Source organism: Palaemon carinicauda, chromosome 20 (assembly GCF_036898095.1).
Source record: "Palaemon carinicauda isolate YSFRI2023 chromosome 20, ASM3689809v2, whole genome shotgun sequence".
NCBI classification, from domain to species: domain Eukaryota; kingdom Metazoa; phylum Arthropoda; class Malacostraca; order Decapoda; family Palaemonidae; genus Palaemon; species Palaemon carinicauda.
Window position 1 is genome coordinate 25,478,975 of NC_090744.1, and position 18,984 is coordinate 25,497,958.

The 18,984-nt window shown below is 38.9% G+C and overlaps 1 protein-coding gene across 3 annotated transcripts in view; it reads left to right on the top strand.

Moving 5' to 3' along the window:
- LOC137660222 (uncharacterized) overlaps positions 1-17,537 on the top strand; it is an 87,955-nt gene extending 70,418 nt beyond the window's left edge. The window contains exons 4-9 of one of the 3 annotated variants that reach the window (XM_068394939.1): positions 3,806-3,901; positions 4,217-4,350; positions 4,760-5,309; positions 15,564-15,659; positions 15,979-16,112; positions 16,501-17,537. In XM_068394939.1, coding sequence (XP_068251040.1) covers positions 3,806-3,901; positions 4,217-4,350; positions 4,760-5,309; positions 15,564-15,659; positions 15,979-16,112; positions 16,501-17,473 — 1,983 coding nt within the window. In that variant the 3' untranslated portion in view covers positions 17,474-17,537. Of the gene's footprint in view, positions 1-817; positions 952-1,403; positions 2,477-3,805; positions 3,902-4,216; positions 4,351-4,759; positions 5,310-15,563; positions 15,660-15,978; positions 16,113-16,500 lie in introns of those variants that run through there. The other 2 variants (XM_068394940.1, XM_068394941.1) reach the window with 2 other exon arrangements.
- Positions 17,538-18,984: the final 1,447 nt, after the last annotated feature.

The window sequence follows — 18,984 nt, forward strand, 5'->3', positions numbered from 1 at the left end:
CCATACCACTCACTTTCTTAGGACCCATCACTTATTAACCCTTTTACCCCCAGGCTCTTTGGAAATTTCCAACCCTTAACCCCCAGGGGGTTATTTTTTTCCCAGCACATTTTGCAGTATATTTTTTTAAAATTTCTCTAACAGCCTTAATTTTTGTCATAGAGAGGTCAGGTTGGTCTCATTCTCTTGGAAAATGCCTGAATTTTTTCAAAAAATTATAAAAAAAATATGAAAAAAAAAAATTTTATAGCATTTTTTTGCAAGGACGTACCGGTACGTCCATGGGGTAAAGGGATTGGTTTTGTGAAACGTATCGGTACCTCCTTTGGGGGTAAAAGGGTTAAAAAGAATGTTTATAAATACAATGACAATCATGTAAACAACGCAAATACAAATCGTACAGAAAGCGATGACCTCATGAACTGAACCAGTGATGAAATCTTAGAGCACTCCCAAGTGTTCAGCCACCTAGCGTTAGCATCTCTTAAGTGTAATCGTATCGTAATGCAAAATTTTGCTAGGAGGTGGGCTTGTGTCTCGGAAAGCTTGTGTGTTTAAGTGCTCATAGGTCGAGGTATTACTGTATCTGATAAATGAAATGGATAAAAAGTTATGTTGTACACACTTAAAGAATTAACATGTACATATACTTATTTCCATGTATATACTGTACTGTATACTGATTTTCATGCATATATTAATTTATAGGTATACTTATGTGCAATATTCAGTATTCTTTATAACTGCATGCTTTCTCCTTTGGATCAGGTGAATTATCTGAATGGTCTCATAGACTTATGCATTTTTGTTATTCAAGGTTGTAAAAGACTTCTCAGTTGAGATTCTGTCCTCTCCATGGTTAGGCCAACTTACACAGCAGTGCATGAAGGATCTCCTGCAGCAGAAGCTGTGTGCAGATGAAGTTTCTGTTTTCAAAGGACTCCTGCAATGGTAACTTTACTATTTACTTACTTTTAGATTGCTTTACCTTATGTGAAACGTGGGCTCCTGCGTTGGTGCCCATAGTTGACTATACATTACATTGAAGACAAGAAAATCCTCAAAGTACAGTACTTGAAATTGTGAAAATTTATTTTTCAAGGAGATACCTTGCTTTTTGTAAGGGCTATTAAACTTTGACAGTGATCTGAATTTATTTGATAGCAATTGAAAAAAAAAGAAATATATACAAATAAAAGAGAAAGTTTAATATTACCAAAGAAATATGATGGGAAGATCCTTTTTCTGTTCTGATGACTTAATGTGTGCAAGAGTTTAAGTATGTCCAAGACTTTGGTTTTTTCATATTCTTAAAGCACATTATAGTGTTTTTTCCATAATTTTTTGATGAACATTATAGTATACTGTTACGTTTCCAATTCATGTTGAATTATTTCCTTTAGGGGAGCATCACAGTCAAAAAGCCTATCAAGATCCATAAAAAGTCACAAAGGCCTTCGTCAGCAGATTGAAACATTGCTGCCGCACGTCAGGTTTCTGACAATGACTTCAGAGGATTTTGAGCGACATGTGATGCCCTTAAATATTCTGACTTCAGACGAGAAAAATGCGATCTTGAAGAACTTGAAGCAGGACGGAAGTGTCTCACTGCCGGCAATTTGTAGTCCTGAACGAGTGAAGAGGATCTTCTACAGCAAACACCAGTATCACCATGTTGCTTTAAATGTAGGAAACTCAAGTCATGATGAACCCTATAAAATTACGCCAAATAAGGCACTTAGGGACATCAATAAAAGAAAAGAAGAGAGAGCTGAGACGGATGAAGAGGATTCTGACAGTGAAGATAATGATTGTGACTATTACGAAGTTCATGGCTGGGACTGTTATATGGAAGAGTTCAGCGAGGAGAGTGACTCTTATGAAATAAGTCAAGATTCTATAAAAAAGGATTCTTCTGCTCCTGAAAGTCATTTAGAAAATTATCCTTTAAATAAGGATAGTTTTGAAAGGAACAGAACAACTGAATTTTTAAGTGGTCTAAAGATCAACAAGGATATTCACGTAAGTTGTATCAAATGGATGTGTAATGACTTTTTCCGTTATAAAACATGGGATTCAAAAATACATTTAGTGATAAAAAGCTCATCTGGCAATATAGTAGGAGAAACAAGAGTAAAATTACAAAGAAATGTTGATGGGGTCACTTTCTCTGCTTTTTTTAAAAGTCCATTGGTATTGATTTCCAGTGATGTTTACTCTATATTATTGCTGTGGTTTCCTAAGGATTACCTTTCACCTAATATATTTTCCCAACTTGATTGGGAAAATAAAGATGAATGTTATGTTTCATATGGAGATTTAAAAATGGAGGGCATTATCATTACCTGTATGGAATTAAATTTATCAATAGAGTTTTGGTGCTTTAGTAAATTGTTCTAGTTACTAGTGAAGTTTTTAAGTATTATACTGTATTTTGAAGTTGTAAGAAAATTTTTTATTAAAAGTGATATAGTTATTGTTTAGTAATTATTTTCCTGAATGGTACAGGAATTACTTAAGATACCTACAAGATTTATTTACTTAAGAATTGTGATAATATACAGTAGAAGAGTCGTCTCCACTCTCCTTGCGAGGGGGGAGTGTGATGTAAACAGGCAAACCCATTACATACTGTATTTACTCTGCATAATATTGCCTTTTTCCTTGGGCAGGGATTGACTTAGCCATCTGGTTTAGGCAAAGGAGGAACTGTTAAATTTACACAAAAGAGTGCAGAATTGAGGGTAGCACATCATTTATGTTCCTGGGTTGTACCGGAAAGGGTTTCTTTTAAGGTCAATTTGTAATAATTTTCAGTTGCATCTCAAAACTCTTTGAGCAACAGACCTTAGCTGAGTATAGTTAACCCAAGTTGAAAGTGATCTATTACTTTTCCAAACATGAGAAGCCTCTTGTTTCTCTAGATCAGAATGTCTTCAATCATCTTTGAACAACTGTTCTTTATTCTAAATTAAAAGATGGAATAGGCCTATAAACTATGTTGACCAGGTTTTCCTTTATGAGAAAAACAGGCTTAATCCCTTTATAAAGTTGTGACCAATTCAAATGCCATTAAGGTGCGAGGTTTAAATATAATGGATGTTTTTATGTTGAGAGAAGAGGTGCCATAGAATAAGTGTCCCGATTGTCTGTAGAAGTCAAGGTGGGAATGTCTTACGGAATTGCTGAGCTAACATCCCTTCTGGAACAGAAGTTTGGATGTCGAAAAAGAAATGGAAGCATTTTAGGTGGATTGTTTGCACAATACAGTGTATGTAGTTCAAGATGAATTGATATGTTGAGAAGTGAATACAGTGCACACACAAAATACAAATATTGTAGCATAGGTAAAAGAGTGTATCAAATTATGCAGAAGTGGTTTGGTCTAGTGGAAAGAATGAAAGTCAGGAGGCTATTAACAAGATTGTATAATTCACAAGGGCTAGGAGGAGAAAGGTTTGGATAGAATGTGTGGAATATGTATTGATTGAAAGAGCCTTGATATTTAGAAAGTACAAGTGTAGGCAAAGTTAGGTAGAATGACAAATTGTTTGTAGGTGGGTTAAACTTATTGTTAATGAGTGTACTGTGTAGATATAAGAATAAATTAATGCTGCACAAATAGTAAATGTACTGGGGATTCATCCATGATTTTTTAAAGTTAAGAGTAAATTTGGTATTGGCTTGTGCTGGTTTTCTCTTGAGCCACCTCATTTTAAGACAGCTTGTTGAAAAAGTATTGTAAAACTGATTGACTCTTGAATATCATCAATAAAAAGCCTTATGTTCTTTCTCACCCCAACAGTATATTGAAAAACATGTGGACTTAGATAATTTGGTCATGATTTATGAATTGTCTTTCCTGTTTGAGGACTCAAAACTGAAGGAGAAATGCAGGGATGTAAGTTAATGGAACAGTTGTTCTTAATTAAAATATGTTCACTTGTTGTTTATGCATGTTCTGTGTATACTACTTAATTAGAAGAATATTTCATCTTTTCCATTATACCTGATAAATGAAATTGGTAGCATGTTATGTTGTACACACTTAAAAGAATTTTCATGTATATATACATGTACATATTTTCATGTATATATAAAGGTATACATATACTTTTATGCAATATTTGACATTCATTATGATTACATGCTTTATCCCTTGGATCAGGTGAATTGTCTAAATAGTCTCAAAAACCTTATGCATTTTTGATTCAAGGTTGTAGAAGACTTCTCAATTGAGATTCTGTCCTCTCCGTGGTTAGGCCAACTCACACAGCAGTGCATGAAGGATCTCTTGCAGCAGAAGCTTTGTGCAGATGAAGTTTCTGTTTTCAAAGGACTCCTGCAATGGTAATTTGACTATACTGTATATAGTGTATATAATAGAAACAAAAGAATCCTCGAGTACTTGAAATTGTGAAAATGTATTTTCAGGGATAGGTTGTGTAGTTTGTAAGGGGCATTAAACTTTGACAGTGATCTGAATTTATTTCAGAGAATTTGTAAAACGGCAATATAATAAATTAAGAAATTGAATGCAACCAATGAAAAATCATGGGAAGATTCTTTTGTTGTTCTCATGACTTACTTTAGGTGTAAATGATTTTGAGTACATCGAAGACATATGTTTTTTCTTCTTTTGTCACACAGATTAGTGTTTTTTTGTTATTTAATTTTTGAACTGCATACTATATCTTTAATTTTTGAACTGCATACTATATCTTTAAGCATCTACCTAAAGTTACATTATTTCCTTTAGGGGAAAAAACCTATCAAGATTCACTAGAAGTCACAAAGGCCTTCGTCAGCAGATTGAAACACTGCTGCCACACGTCAGGTTTCTGACAATGACTTCAGAGGATTTTGAGCGACATGTGATGCCCTTAAATATTCTGACTTCAGACGAAAAATATGCAATCTTGAAGAACCTTAAGCAGGACGGAAGTGTCTCACTGCCGGCAATTTGTAGTCCTGAACGAGTGAAGAGGATCTTCTACAGCATACACCAGCATCACCATGTTGCTTTAAGATCAGGAGACTGTGTTTATGATGTACCCTATAAAATTACTCCCAATGACGCACTTTGGAACATCAATAAAAGTGAAGAAGAGAGAGCTAAGGATGAAGAGGATTTTGACAGTGAATATAATGATTGTGACTGTGAAGTTTATGACTGTGACTGTTATATGGAAGAAGAGTTCAGCGAGAACAGTGACTTCTCTTATGAAAGTGATGAAGGAAGTCATGATTCCATGAAAAAGCATTCTTCTGCTCTTGAAAATTTAGAAAATAAGTCTTTAGAACCTGATGTAAGTAGAAGAACACATTTTTTAAGTTGTCTAAAGATCAACAAGGATATTCACGTGAGTTGTATGAAATGGGTGCGTTGGGACTATAAAAGATACGGTCGGTGGCATTCGAAAATAGAGTTAGAGATAAAAAGCTCATCTGGCAATACAGTAGGAAAAACAAATGTAAAAGTAAACCGAAACATTATGGAGTTCTCTTTCTCAGCTATTTTTACAAATCCAGTAGTATTGTCTTCCAGTGATGTTTACTATGTGTCATTGCTATGGACTGCCAATGCTTCATATTCAATTGATGTTTTGTCCGAACTTCATGTGGCAAATAAAAATAAATTTTATGTTTCATATGGGGATTTAAAAATGAGGGGCATTATCATTGACCGTATGGGATTAAATTTATCAGTAGAATTTTGGTGCTTTAGTAAATTGTTCTAGTTACTAAATTCTTTTTAATGAGGCACGTATGCACTGACTTGCAGGGGTGCCCATTTTGTGGCAAATAACAATAAATTTTTAAATATTTAACTTAGCCGGTGAATATATAATAGCTGCTGCTCCAGCGGCTCGACAGAAAAAACACACAAAAACTCGCGAGCAATCGCTATGAAGGTTGCGGGTGTGCCCACCAGCGCCAACTATCGGCCAGATACCACACATGCATGTAAACAAGCCTCAATTCTTCTCTGTTGACCTTGACGACAAGACGTATCAATACTCGCTGTATAACCTTGAGTTTTCTCAACATATTTGGTGAAGTACTTCATTTTGGTTCGAGCTTTCGCAGTGCAGGTGTTTTTCCTCAACTTAAACTCTTGAACTCTTTATTGGACAGATTTAATTGTTGATGACTTGGATTGTTTGTTGGACTTTCTTTGACTAATTCAAAATGGCTGACGCTTCACAAGCCCCTAGATTTCGTAATTGTAATGCTAGGGATTGCAGTAGGCGTCTTCCAAAGGCCTCTCTCGACCCACATACTGTGTTCTAATTGTCGGGGTAAAACCTGTCAATTAGGAGATCGGTGTGAGGAATGCGTGGGCCTTTCGGAATTCGATTGGCTCGAATACGACACGTATTCTCGTAAGCTAGAGAGATATAGGGTAAGGAGGAGTTCCTCTAGATCAGTAGATTTTTCCTCTCCACATGCCCCTGAACCTAATCCTTCCCCTGTAGTGGTTGTGCCTGAACCCCCTACTGGCACTCAGGAACCATCGATGCGAGACATGTTACGTGCCATTCATGCCTTGGGTGAAAGAGTTGAATCGTTAGCAACAGATCGTAATCAACTCATGGCTGACGTTAAAGAGCTAAAGTGTCAGAGTACCACAGCGGAAAATCGTGGGAAAGTGATTAGTGCGCAAAGTGTTGTCAGTGTTGCGACAGAGGGTTCGTCTGTTCGTGCCTGTCGTTCGCCTAGTCCGAGACCTCTTGCAAGCTCCCAAGCCCAGGGGAGAAGTAATGTCGTACGACTTATGGGTTCGAGAGGCCTTGATCAGCGAACAGACATTCCCTCTATGGTAACAGGCGTGTCTCACCAAGATCGCCCCTACCATAAGACGAGAGAGACCATTTTCTCCTCGTCATCCGAAGGCTTTTCGCATAAGAAACCGTGGAGCAAGGTTTCTAGGCCCCTTAAGCGAAAGTCGGTCCCTTCAGGACAGGTCCAGCGTCCTGGTTGTAGCCATTGGGACAGCTCTGACCCTTTGCAGTCATCGGAAGACTGCTCGCCGCCTAAGCAGCAACGTTACACAGGCTCAGAGAGTCTTGCTGTAGGCAAGGTTGTGCCGTCTCAGACGTTAACCCCGTCTTTTACCGCACCCATTCCCGTTGATCCTAAATGGGTTGTGCTGCAAGACATGCAGATCAAGCTCGCCTCCCTTATGGAAGACTATTCTGCCGATAAGGTTCACGATGATCCTCGCCGCTTAACTCATCGAGATCCTGGCCTTCAGCCGCCAAAACGAGCCTTTGCTCGTCCTGTTGACGTTGGCGTAGCTAAGTCACGTCAGTCACGCTTTGTAGAGCCTCACTCGATGCAGTCACGTGTTGACTTTCAGCCGCATATGGACGTTCAGCCACTTCCTAATGCTCTTGTTGACGTTCAGGACGTTCGCCAACCAGCGGAGTTGACTTGTTTTGACGTTGAGCGTCAACCACCGCAGTCCAGAGTTATTTTGACTGCTCAGTCTAGGCAGTCAAAACAGTCTCGAGTTGACGTCGAGCGTCCTCCCGCTCCTGTTGTTGTTGACAGTCAGGCTGTTAAGCAGTTACATGACGTAGCGTCCTGGACTGCTACTAATGCACCAGTGCGTGTGGACTCTGCGTGTCAAGCATTGCCAACCCCTTTGCTTGTTACTCAGCAGTTGTCGGATGAGGATCCTTCAGATGAGGACGTTGCTGACCCTCATCATGATGATCATCCTTCGGATGTAGACGAACCTAGAACGGTTCCTCCATCAATGGACTTTAAGAAAGTCATGTTAATTTTCAAGGAGCTTTTTCCCGATCACTTCGTCACTGTTGCTCCTCGTTCGCCACCGTCTGAGTTTGCTCTAGGCTTACCTGCTAACATGCCAGCCTTTACAAAGCTAGTGCTCTCTCGCTCTTCCAAGAGAGCTTTACGACTGTTAGGCGACTGGTTGGATACCAGGAGGAGTTTGGGGAAGACGGCCTTTGCCTTCCCTCCGTCAAAGCTCTCGTCTAGATCGAGCGTCTGGTATGCCACGGGAGAAGTTCTCGGCTTGGGAGTCCCTGCCTCTGCCCAGGGTGACTTCTCAAGCCTCGTAGACTCTCCCCGCCGCCTAGCCATGAGACGCTCGAAGATTAGTTGGTCCTCCTCGGACCTTGACCATCTGCTGAAAGGCGTATACAGAACCTTTGAAGTTTTCAACTTCCTTGACTGGTCTTTGGGAGCCTTAAGTAGGAAAATCTCAGCGGCTGATAGAGATGTCTCCTTACTGATAATGTCCTGTTTGGATAAAGCCATCCGCGATGGTTCCAATGAGTTCGCCTCCTCTTTTACGTCGGGAGTCTTAAAGAAGCGAGAGTCCCTTTGCTCTTTTCTTTCGGCAGGAGTTACTCCCTGTCAGAGATCAGAACTGCTCTTTGCTCCCTTATCAAAGTTTTTGTTTCCGCAACAATTGGTTAAGGACATAGCATCTTCGCTTGTGCAGAAGGACACCCATGACTTGGTGGCGTCCTCTGCTCGCAAGGGGACTCCTTCTACATCCTTTTCTGCTAGACCCAGGATCGACACTCCGGCGTCCAGATTTATCCCGCCCTTTCGTGGCAGAGCTCCCAGCAGGGGAAGTACTCGTGCCGAGGGAAAGAGAGGAAAGAAGAGAGGAGCCAAGTCCTCACGTGGCAGAGTCTGACTGCCCACAGCCTCAGACAGCAGTAGGAGCCAGATTGAAGAGCTTCTGGCAGGCCTGGGAGAAGAGGGGCGCAGACCAACAGTCTGTTCGGTTGCTCAGAGAGGGGTACAAAATTCCATTTGTACGCAAACCTCCTCTAGCTACTTCCCCCATCGACCTCTCTCCCAGGTACCGAGAGGAGTCAAAGAGACAAGCCCTAAACCTAGAAGTGTCTCTGTTGCTAGAGAAGGGAGCGGTGGTGAAAGTCTCGGACCTTCAATCACCGGGGTTTTACAACCGTCTCTTCCTAGTCCCGAAGAAGACAGGAGGTTGGAGACCGGTGCTAGACGTCAGTGCGCTCAACGTCTTTGTTACGAAAACAAAGTTCACCATGGAGACCACGAAATCAGTCTTAGCAGCGGTCAGAAAGGGAGACTGGATGGTCTCTCTCGACCTACGAGACGCGTACTTCCACATACCTATACACCCAGATTCCCAACCGTTTCTGAGGTTTGTTTTCAAAAATGTGGTATACCAGTTTCGGGCCTTGTGCTTTGGCCTAAGTCCTGCTCCTCTCGTGTTTACGAGGCTTATGAGGAATGTAGCAAAATTCCTCCATTTATCGGGAATCCGAGCCTCCCTGTACTTGGACGACTGGCTTCTCAGAGCCTCGTCCAGTCATCGCTGTCTGCAGGATCTTCATTGGACATTGGATCTGACCAAGGAATTGGGACTTTTGGTCAACCTAGAAAAGTCCCAGCTGATTCCATCCCAAACTATACTGTATTTAGGGATGGAGATTCGCAGTCCAGTTTTTCGGGCTTTTCCGTCTGCCACCCGAATAGAGCAAGCCCTGCTCAAAGTCCAACTAATGTTGAAGAGAGAACGGTGCTCAGTCAGGAATTGGATGAGTCTAGTAGGAACTCTATCATCCCTGGAGCAGTTTGTCTCGCTAGGAAGGCTACACCTTCGACCTCTCCAGTTCCATCTAGCCTTTCACTGGAAGAAGGACAAGACGTTAGAGACGGTCTCAATCCCGGTCTCCGAACCAGTAAAGGCATGCCTGAATTGGTGGAACGACAATATCAGTCTGAGAGAGGGACTTTCCCTAGCAGTTCAGAACCCAAACCACGTACTATTCTCAGACGCGTCGAATTTGGGTTGGGGTGCGACCCTGGACAGTCGGGAATGCTCAGGTCTGTGGACCTCAAGTCAGTGGAGTATGCACATCAACGGAAAGGAGCTTTTGGCAGTCCACTTGGCCTTGATGAAATTCGAGAGTCTCCTTCGAAACAAAGTGGTAGAGATCAACTCCGACAATACCACAGCCTTGGCGTACATCTCCAAGCAAGGAGGCACCCACTCCTTCACGCTGTACGAGATCGCAAGGGACCTGCTCATTTGGTCAAGAGATCGAGGCATCTCCCTGTTAACGAGGTTTATCCAGGGCGACTTGAACGTCTTAGCAGACTGCCTCAGTCGGAGGGGTCAGGTAATTCCTACGGAATGGACCCTCCACAAGGACGTGTGCAAGAGTCTTTGGGCGACTTGGGGTCAACCCACCATAGACCTCTTTGCAACCTCGATGACCAAGAGACTTCCAATCTATTGCTCTCCAGTCCCAGACCCAGCAGCAATACACATAGACGCATTTCTCCTAGATTGGTCTCATCTGGACTTATATGCATTCCCACCATTCAAGATTGTCAACAAGGTACTGCAGAAGTTCGCCTCTCACGAAGGGACAAGGTTGACGTTGGTTGCTCCCCTCTGGCCCGCGAGAGAGTGGTTCACCGAGGTACTTCGATGGCTGGTAGACTTTCCAAGAAGTCTTCCTCTAAGGGTAGATCTGTTACGTCAGCCCCACGTAAAGAATGTACACCAAAACCTCCCCGCTCTTCGTCTGACTGCCTTCAGACTATCGAAAGACTCTCAAGAGCTCGAGACTTTTCGAAGGAGGCAGCCAGTGCGATTGCAAGAGCGAGGAGAGCTTCTACCATTAGAGTATACCAGTCGAAGTGGGAAGTCTTTCGAGACTGGTGCAAGTCAGCATCTGTGTCCTCGTCCAGTACCTCTGTAGCCCAAATCGCTGATTTTCTCTTACATCTGAGAAAGGTTCGCTCCCTTTCAGCTCCCACGATCAAGGGCTACAGGAGCATGTTGGCTTCGGTCTTTCGGCATAGAGGCTTAGATCTTTCCAACAATAAAAATCTCCAAGATCTCCTTAAGTCTTTTGAGACCTCTAAGGAACGTCGTTTGGCAACTCCTGGATGGAACTTAGACGTGGTCCTAAGGTTCCTCATGTCAGACAGGTTTGAGCCATTACATTCAGCCTCCCTGAAGGATCTCACTCTCAAGACACTTTTCCTAGTGTGCTTGGCTTCGGCTAAAAGAGTCAGTGAACTTCATGCCTTCAGTAAGAACATCGGCTTTTCTACAGAAAAAGCCACTTGTTCTCTTCAACTTGGTTTCCTGGCCAAAAATGAACTGCCTTCTCGTCCTTGGCCTAAATCTTTTGATATTCCTTGCTTATCAGAGATCGTAGGCAACGAACTGGAAAGAGTATTATGTCCTGTTAGAGCTCTTAAGTTCTATTTAGCTCGAACTAAGTCATTACGAGGTAAATCTGAGGCATTATGGTGCTCAGTTAAGAAACCATCATTGCCTATGTCAAAGAATGCTTTGTCATATTTTATCAGATTTTTAATACGAGAAGCTCATTCTCACTTGAATGAGAAAGACCGATGTTTGCTTAAGGTTAAGACGCACGAAGTTAGAGCTATAGCAACCTCCGTGGCCTTCAAGCAAAATAGATCTCTGCAAAGTATCATGGACGCGACTTTTTGGAGAAGCAAGTCAGTGTTCGCGTCATTTTACTTAAAAGATGTCCAGACTCTTTACGAGGACTGCTACACACTGGGTCCATTCGTTGCAGCGAGTGCAGTAGTGGGTGAGGGTTCTACCACTACACTTCCCTAATTCCAATATCCTTTTTAATCTGTCTCTTGAAATGTTTTTAATATTGTTTTTTGGGTTGTACGGAAGGCTAAGAAGCCTTTCGCATCCTGGTTGATTTGGCGGGTGGTCAAAGTCATTTCTTGAGAGCGCCCAGATTAGGGGTTTGATGAGGTCCTGTTTGTATGGGTTGCAGCCCTTGATACTTCAGCTCCTGGGAGTCTTTCAGCATCCTAAGAGGATCGCTGGGCTTCGTGAGGAAGACAGACTTACAAGGCAGAGTAATCGTCTAAGTCAACTTCTTTACCAGGTACCTATATATTTGGGTTTTGTTATATTGATAACTATCAAAAACTCTAAGCATATACGCTGTAAACTTAATTAACTCTGGTCTCTACCCACCGCCTTGGGTGTGAATCAGCTATTATATATTCACCAGCTAAGTTAAATATTTAAAAATGATATTTTAATTATAAAATAAATTTTTGAATATACTTACCCGGTGAATATATAAATTAAAGGCCCTCCCTTCCTCCCCAATAGAGACGCAGCGGGACGAGAAGAATTGAGGCTTGTTTACATGCATGTGTGGTATCTGGCCGATAGTTGGCGCTGGTGGGCACACCCGCAACCTTCATAGCGATCGCTCGCGAGTTTTTGTGTGTTTTTTCTGTCGAGCCGCTGGAGCAGCAGCTATTATATATTCACCGGGTAAGTATATTCAAAAATTTATTTTATAATTAAAATATCATTTTATGTTTCATATGGGGATTTAAAAATGAGGGGCATTATCATTGACTGTATGGGATTAAATTTATCAGTAGAATTTTGGTGCTTTAGTAAATTGTTCTAGTTACTAAATTCTTTTTAATGAGGCACGTATGCACTGACTTGCAGGGATGCCCATTTTGTGGCAAATAACAATAAATTTTATGTTTCATATGGGGATTTAAAAATGAGGGGCATTATCATTAACTGTATGGGATTAAATTTATCAGTAGAATTTTGGTGCTTTAGTAAATTGTTCTAGTTACTAAATTCTTTTTAATGAGGCACGTATGCACTGACTTGCAGGGGTGCCCATTTTGCTCGGAAAAGTCTCCACAAGCTTATTAGTTGCAAGTATTTTGTCCGAATAGTATCATTGTTTTAAAATAACTACTATGTAATGTGAATCTAAACTTATTTACTAACCTACATTTTTCCATCAGAAAATAAATTATGTCAATGTCAATAAATAATGTTAAAGAATAAAGATATAAAGTATTGTGATGGCAAGTCTAAATTTAATAGCACACCCTGAGGTCAATGACAGGAGCTTGTTTTTGGATCCACACTGCATAATTTTGTAACTTTTCCCATATTTTAACATAAATTGGGATAGATTAAACTAAGCATAAGAAAAACGTTACTTTCTTTGAATACCAGACTTTACTAAAACCATGGCAATGATGAAATTCGCTATTGGTGAAAACTTTCGGTGAGGTAAAAGGAGCAGCCTAGGGCGGCCTGACGGTTGTAACTCGGTGAAATTATGAATTCGTTTAATTATGATTTTTATGTTATTTATGGAACAATACAGTATCCTCAAACATATCTTTATAATATGCTTTTATGCTGAAGCCTTTTGTTATATAATTATGATAGATGTGATGATAAAACTGAAGAGGCTATTTTTTCTTTTACATGATAATAATGTACTTCCCTTGTCATGACTTTATTTTTTGGGCACATTATTTTTTTTTTTTTTTTTTTTTTTTTTTACAATTGCAACAAATTTTGCTTAACTCTTTAAGATAAGGAGTATCAGTAAACATTAGCTGAGGCTTGATTTAAGTCAGGCTAGGTGTATGTATGCCTATGATTTTTTTTTTTTTTTTTTTTTTTTTTTTTTTTTTTTTTTTTTTTTGCAAAGGTTTACATTTTATTAATAGCAATGTTTTCAGTTTGAGGGTACTCTGTAGTGTTCCATAAATTGCATAAATCACAATTAAATGAATTCATAATTTCACTGAGTTACAACCGTGATACCCCTCCTACCCCCTCCCATCATCACCTCGGTATTTGACAGTAGGCACTAGGCTGTTCATTTTACCTCTCCGCAAGTTTTCACCAACAACCAGTGGTATTAATTCCATGTTTTCAATAGATTCTGGTAATTAAAAAAAAAATGCTGATGTTTTTCTTATGTTTAGTGTAATTTATCCCAATTTGTGTTAAAATATGTCTAAAGTTAAAAAATTATGCTACACGCATCCAAACAAATGCTCCTGTCATTGGCTTCAGCGAATGGGGTTATTTAATTTAGACTTAGCATCACAATACTTTATAGTCTCTTCTGTTATTAACATTATTAATTGACAAAACCTATATTCGAGGGAGAAATATAGGTTAGTAAATATGTTTTGATTCACATTACTTAGTTATTATTTGAAAACATGATGCTATTTGGACAAAATACTTGCAACCAATCATCTTGTAGGAAACTTTACCAAACTAAAAGGGCACCGCTGAGAGTAAATGCAAATGCGCTTCAATAAAAAAATGGAGTATAGTAAAGCTTATGTAATCTTTTTTGAAGTTGTATGTAAGTTTTTATTAAAAGTGATATAGTTATAGTTTAGTAATTATTTGCCTGAATGACAAGGAATTAATTAAGATACCTACAAATTTATTTATTTAAGAATTGTCATGTAGAGTATCCGTCCCCCCACACCTTGTGAAGGGGAGTGTGATGTAACCAGATAAACCCATTAATATATGAGCGTTACACGAATTTCAAACCCATTACATATTTGTTCTGCATAATACTGCCGTTTTCCTTGGACTGGGATTGACAGACACTTGGTTTGAGCAAAGGAGGAACTGTTAAATTTACACAAAAGAGTGCAGAATTGAGGGTAGCCTACCATTTATCCTTCTGGGTTGTACCGGAAAGGGTTTCTTGGGTAGCCTACCATTTATCCTTCTGGGTTGTACCGGAAAGGGTTTCTTGGGTAGCCTACCATTTATCCTCCTGGGTTGTACCGGAAAGGGTTTCTTGGGTAGCCTACCATTTATCCTCCTGGGTTGTACCGGAAAGGGTTTCTTGGGTAGCCTACCATTTATCCTCCTGGGTTGTACCGGAAAGGGTTTCTTGGGTAGCCTACCATTTATCCTCCTGTGTTGTACCGAAAAGGGTTTCTTTTAAGGTCAATTTGTAATCAAATTCACTTTAACCTCAAAACTCTTTGTGCAACAGATCTTAGATGAGTATAGTTATTTTAAGTTGATCTGATCTATTACTTTTCCAAAGATGAGAAGCCTCTGGTTTCTCTGAATCAGAATGTCTTCAATCATCTTTGAGTTATTTTAACTTACAAGATGGAATAGGCCTATAAACTATGTTGACCAGGTTTTCCTTTATGGGAAAAACAGGCTTAATCCCTTTATAAAGTTGTGACCAATTCAAATGCAAAGCACCGCTCAAAATGCCATCAAGGTCTGAGGTTTAAATATCATGGACGTTTGTATGTTGAAAGGAGAGGTGCTTCAGAACAAGTGACTTCATTGTCTAAAAGTCAAGGTGGAAATGTCTTTAAGGATTGCTGAACTAACTTTCCCTTATAGAAGAAGTTTGGAAGGGAGAAAGGTTTGGAAGCTGTATTGATAAAAAGAGACTTGATATACAGATATACAGAAAGTGCAAGTGTTAGCAAAGTTATGTAGAATGAAGAATTGTTTGTAGGAGGGTTAAACTTACTGTTGAGTCTACTAACGTTGCATTAGCAGTAACTGTACTGGCGATTCATCCGTGATTTTAAAGTTAAGAGTAAATGTGGTATTGGTTTGTGCTGGTTTTCTCTTGAGCCACCTCATTTTAAGACAGCTTGTTGAAAAAGTATCGTAAGACTGATTGACTCTTGAATATCATCAATAAAAAGCCTTATGTTCTTTCTCACCCCAACAGTATATTGAAGAACATGTGGACTTAGATAATTTAATCATGATCTATGAATTGTCTTTCCTGTTTGAGGATTCAAAACTGAAGGAGAAATGTAGGAAAGTAAGTTAATGGAACAGTTGTGCTTAATTAAAATATGTTCACTTGTTCTGTTTATGCATGTTCTGTGTAAACTACTTAATTAGAAGAATATTTCATCTTTTCCATTATACCTGATAAATGAAATTGATAGCATGTTATGTTGTACACACTTAAAAGAATTTTCATGTATATATACATGTACTTATTTTCATGTATATATATAAAGGTATACATATACTTTTATGCAATATTTGACATTCATTATGATTACATGCTTTATCCCTTGGATCAGGTGAATTGTCTAAATAGTCTCAAAAACCTTATGCATTTTTGATTCAAGGTTGTAGAAGACTTCTCAATTGAGATTCTGTCCTCTCCGTGGTTAGGCCAACTCACACAGCAGTGCATGAAGGATCTCCTGCAGCAGAAGCTTTGTGCAGATGAAGTTTCTGTTTTCAAAGGACTCATGCAATGGTAATTTGACTATACTGTATATAGTGCATATAATAGAAACAAAAGAATCCTCGAGTACTTGAAATTGTGAAAATGTATTTTCAGGGATAGATTGTGTAAGTTGTAAGGGGCATTAAACAACAGTGATCTGAATTTATTTCAAAGAACTTGTAAAACAGCAATATAATAAATTAAGAAATTAAGAAATTGAATGCAACCAATGAAAAATCATGGGAAGATTCTTTTGTTGTTCTCATGACTTACTTTAGGTGTAAATGATTTTGAGTACATCGAAGACATATGTATTTTTTTTCTTTTGTCACACAGATTTGTTTTTGTCTGTTATTTAATTTTTGAACTGTATACTATATTTTTAAGCATCTACTTAATGTTAAATTATTTCCTTTAGGGGAGCATCACAGTCAAATAACCTATCAAGATTCACTAGAAGTCACAAAGGCCTTCGTCAGCATATTGAAACATTGCTGCCGCACGTCAGGTTTCTGACAATGACTTCAGAGGATTTTGAGCGACATGTGATGCCCTTAAATATTCTGACTTCAGACGAGAAAAATGCAATCTTGAAGAACTTGAAGCAGGACGGAAGTGTCTCACTGCCGGCAATTTGTAGTCCTGAACAAGAGAAGAGAATCTTCTACAGCAAACATCAGCATCACCATGTTGCATTAAGTGTAGGAAACTGGGTTTATGATGACCCCTTTAAAATTGCTCCAAATAAAGCAATTGGGAACATCAACCAAAGAAAAGAAGAGACTGTCGAGAGTGATGAAGACGATCGTATGAGTAAGGATCATGATTCTTACTGTAAACATGGTTGTTGTGAACGCTATATGGAAGAAGACTCCTATGATAGTGATGAAAGCAATTTTGATAGTGATGAAGTTAATGATAGTGATGAAAGTAAAGAAAGTCATGATTCTATAAAAACGGTTACAATCAGAACAACTGAATTATTAAGTAGTCTGAAGATCAACAAGGATATTCACGTGGGTTTAATCAAATGGACTTGTAGAGACTTTCAGGTTTATCGTGTGTGGAACACATATTGGAAAATACAGTTGGTGATAAAAAGCTCATCTGGCAATACAGTAGGAGAAGCAAATATAAACCGAATGGTTTATGATGTCGCCTTCTTATTTACGTTTGAAAGTCCATTGGTATTGTCTTCCAGTGATGTTTACTCTTTATCATTGGTATGGCCTGACAATAATACCTATTCAAGTCTTTTGTCCAAAATTCTCTTGAATAGTCAAGATGAATTTCATGTTTCATATGGGGATTTAAAAATGAGGGGAGTTATCATTAACTGTATGCAATCAGAATTATCCATAGAATTTTGGTGCTTCAGTAAATTGTTCTAGTTACTATGCAAAATTTAAGTATTATATTTTGAAGTTGTAAGAAATTTTTTCAGTAAAAGTGATATAATTATTGTTTAGTAATTATTTTCCTGAATTGTATAGGAATTAATTAAGATACCTTCAAGATTTATTTACTTGATAATTATCATGTTATAGAAGATCCGTCCCCACACCCCTTGCGAGGGGGAGTGTGATATAACCAGATGAACCCATTAATATACGAGCGTTACATGAATATCAAACTCATTACATTTTTGCTCTGCATAATATTGCCTTTTTCCTTGGACAGGTATTGACATAGACACCTGGTTTAAGCAAAGGAGGAACTGTTAAATTTACACAGAAGAGTGCAGAATTGAGGGTAGCCCACCATTTATGTTCCTGGGTTGTACCGGAAAGGGTTTCTTTTAAGGTCAATTTGTAATCATATTCACGTTAACCTCAAAACTCTTTGAGCAACAGATCTTAGATGAGTATAGTTATTCTAAGTTGAATCTGATCTATTACTTTTCCAAAGATGAGAAGCCTCTTGTTTCTCTAGATCAGCATATCTACAATCATCTTTGAGTTATTTTAACTTACAAGATGGAATAGGCCTATAAACTATGTTGACCAGGTTTTCCTTTATGAGAAAAACAGGCTGAATCCCTTTATAAAGATGTGACCAATTCAAATGCCATTAAGGTCCGAGGTTTAAATATAATGGATGTTTCTATGTTGAGAGAAGAGGTGCCATAGAATAAGTGTCCTGATTGTCTGTAGAAGACCTCCGCCGCAGCGGCTTATTTCCCGACCTTTTGCTCTAACTTGACCTTTGACCTTAAAATGTATTAAATGGCGTGGATTTTCATTCCCTCATATATGAGCCAAGTTTGAAGTCTCTGTGACAACCATGTCCAAACTTATGGCCGATTACGTGAATTGGACATTTTGCTTGACCATGACCTTGACCTTGACCTTCCAAAATTTATTAATTTCCAGCTTTTTACCTAATTTAATCCCTGCAAGTTTCATTACTCTACGATTAAAATTGTGGCCAGGAAGCTGTTCGCAAACAAACACACACAAATACACAAACAGGGGCAAAAACAACCTCCTTCCAACTTCGTTGGCGGAGGTAATTATGTTGGGACAACACCTTGACACCTATTGTTATTCGTAGGTTTTCATATAATCTTCCTAATCAAATAGTGGAATTGGTAGAACTTCAAAAGTTCAAACTTGCAGCAATGTTTTTAGGTTGAACAGGCAGACACAAGTTTATTTTTTTAGTTTGAATATGAAAGATCTGTTTTAATGTTGTTACTGTTCTTGAAATATCTTATGCTAATTGTTTAACACTTTTCATATGGTCTATCTATTTCCTTATTTAATTTCCTCATTGGGCTATTTTTCCCTGTTGGAGCTCTTGGGCTTATAGCATCCTGCTTTTCCAACTGCATTGTACCTTAATAAAAATAATAATAATAATAATAATAATAATAATAATAATAATAATAATAATATAGTCA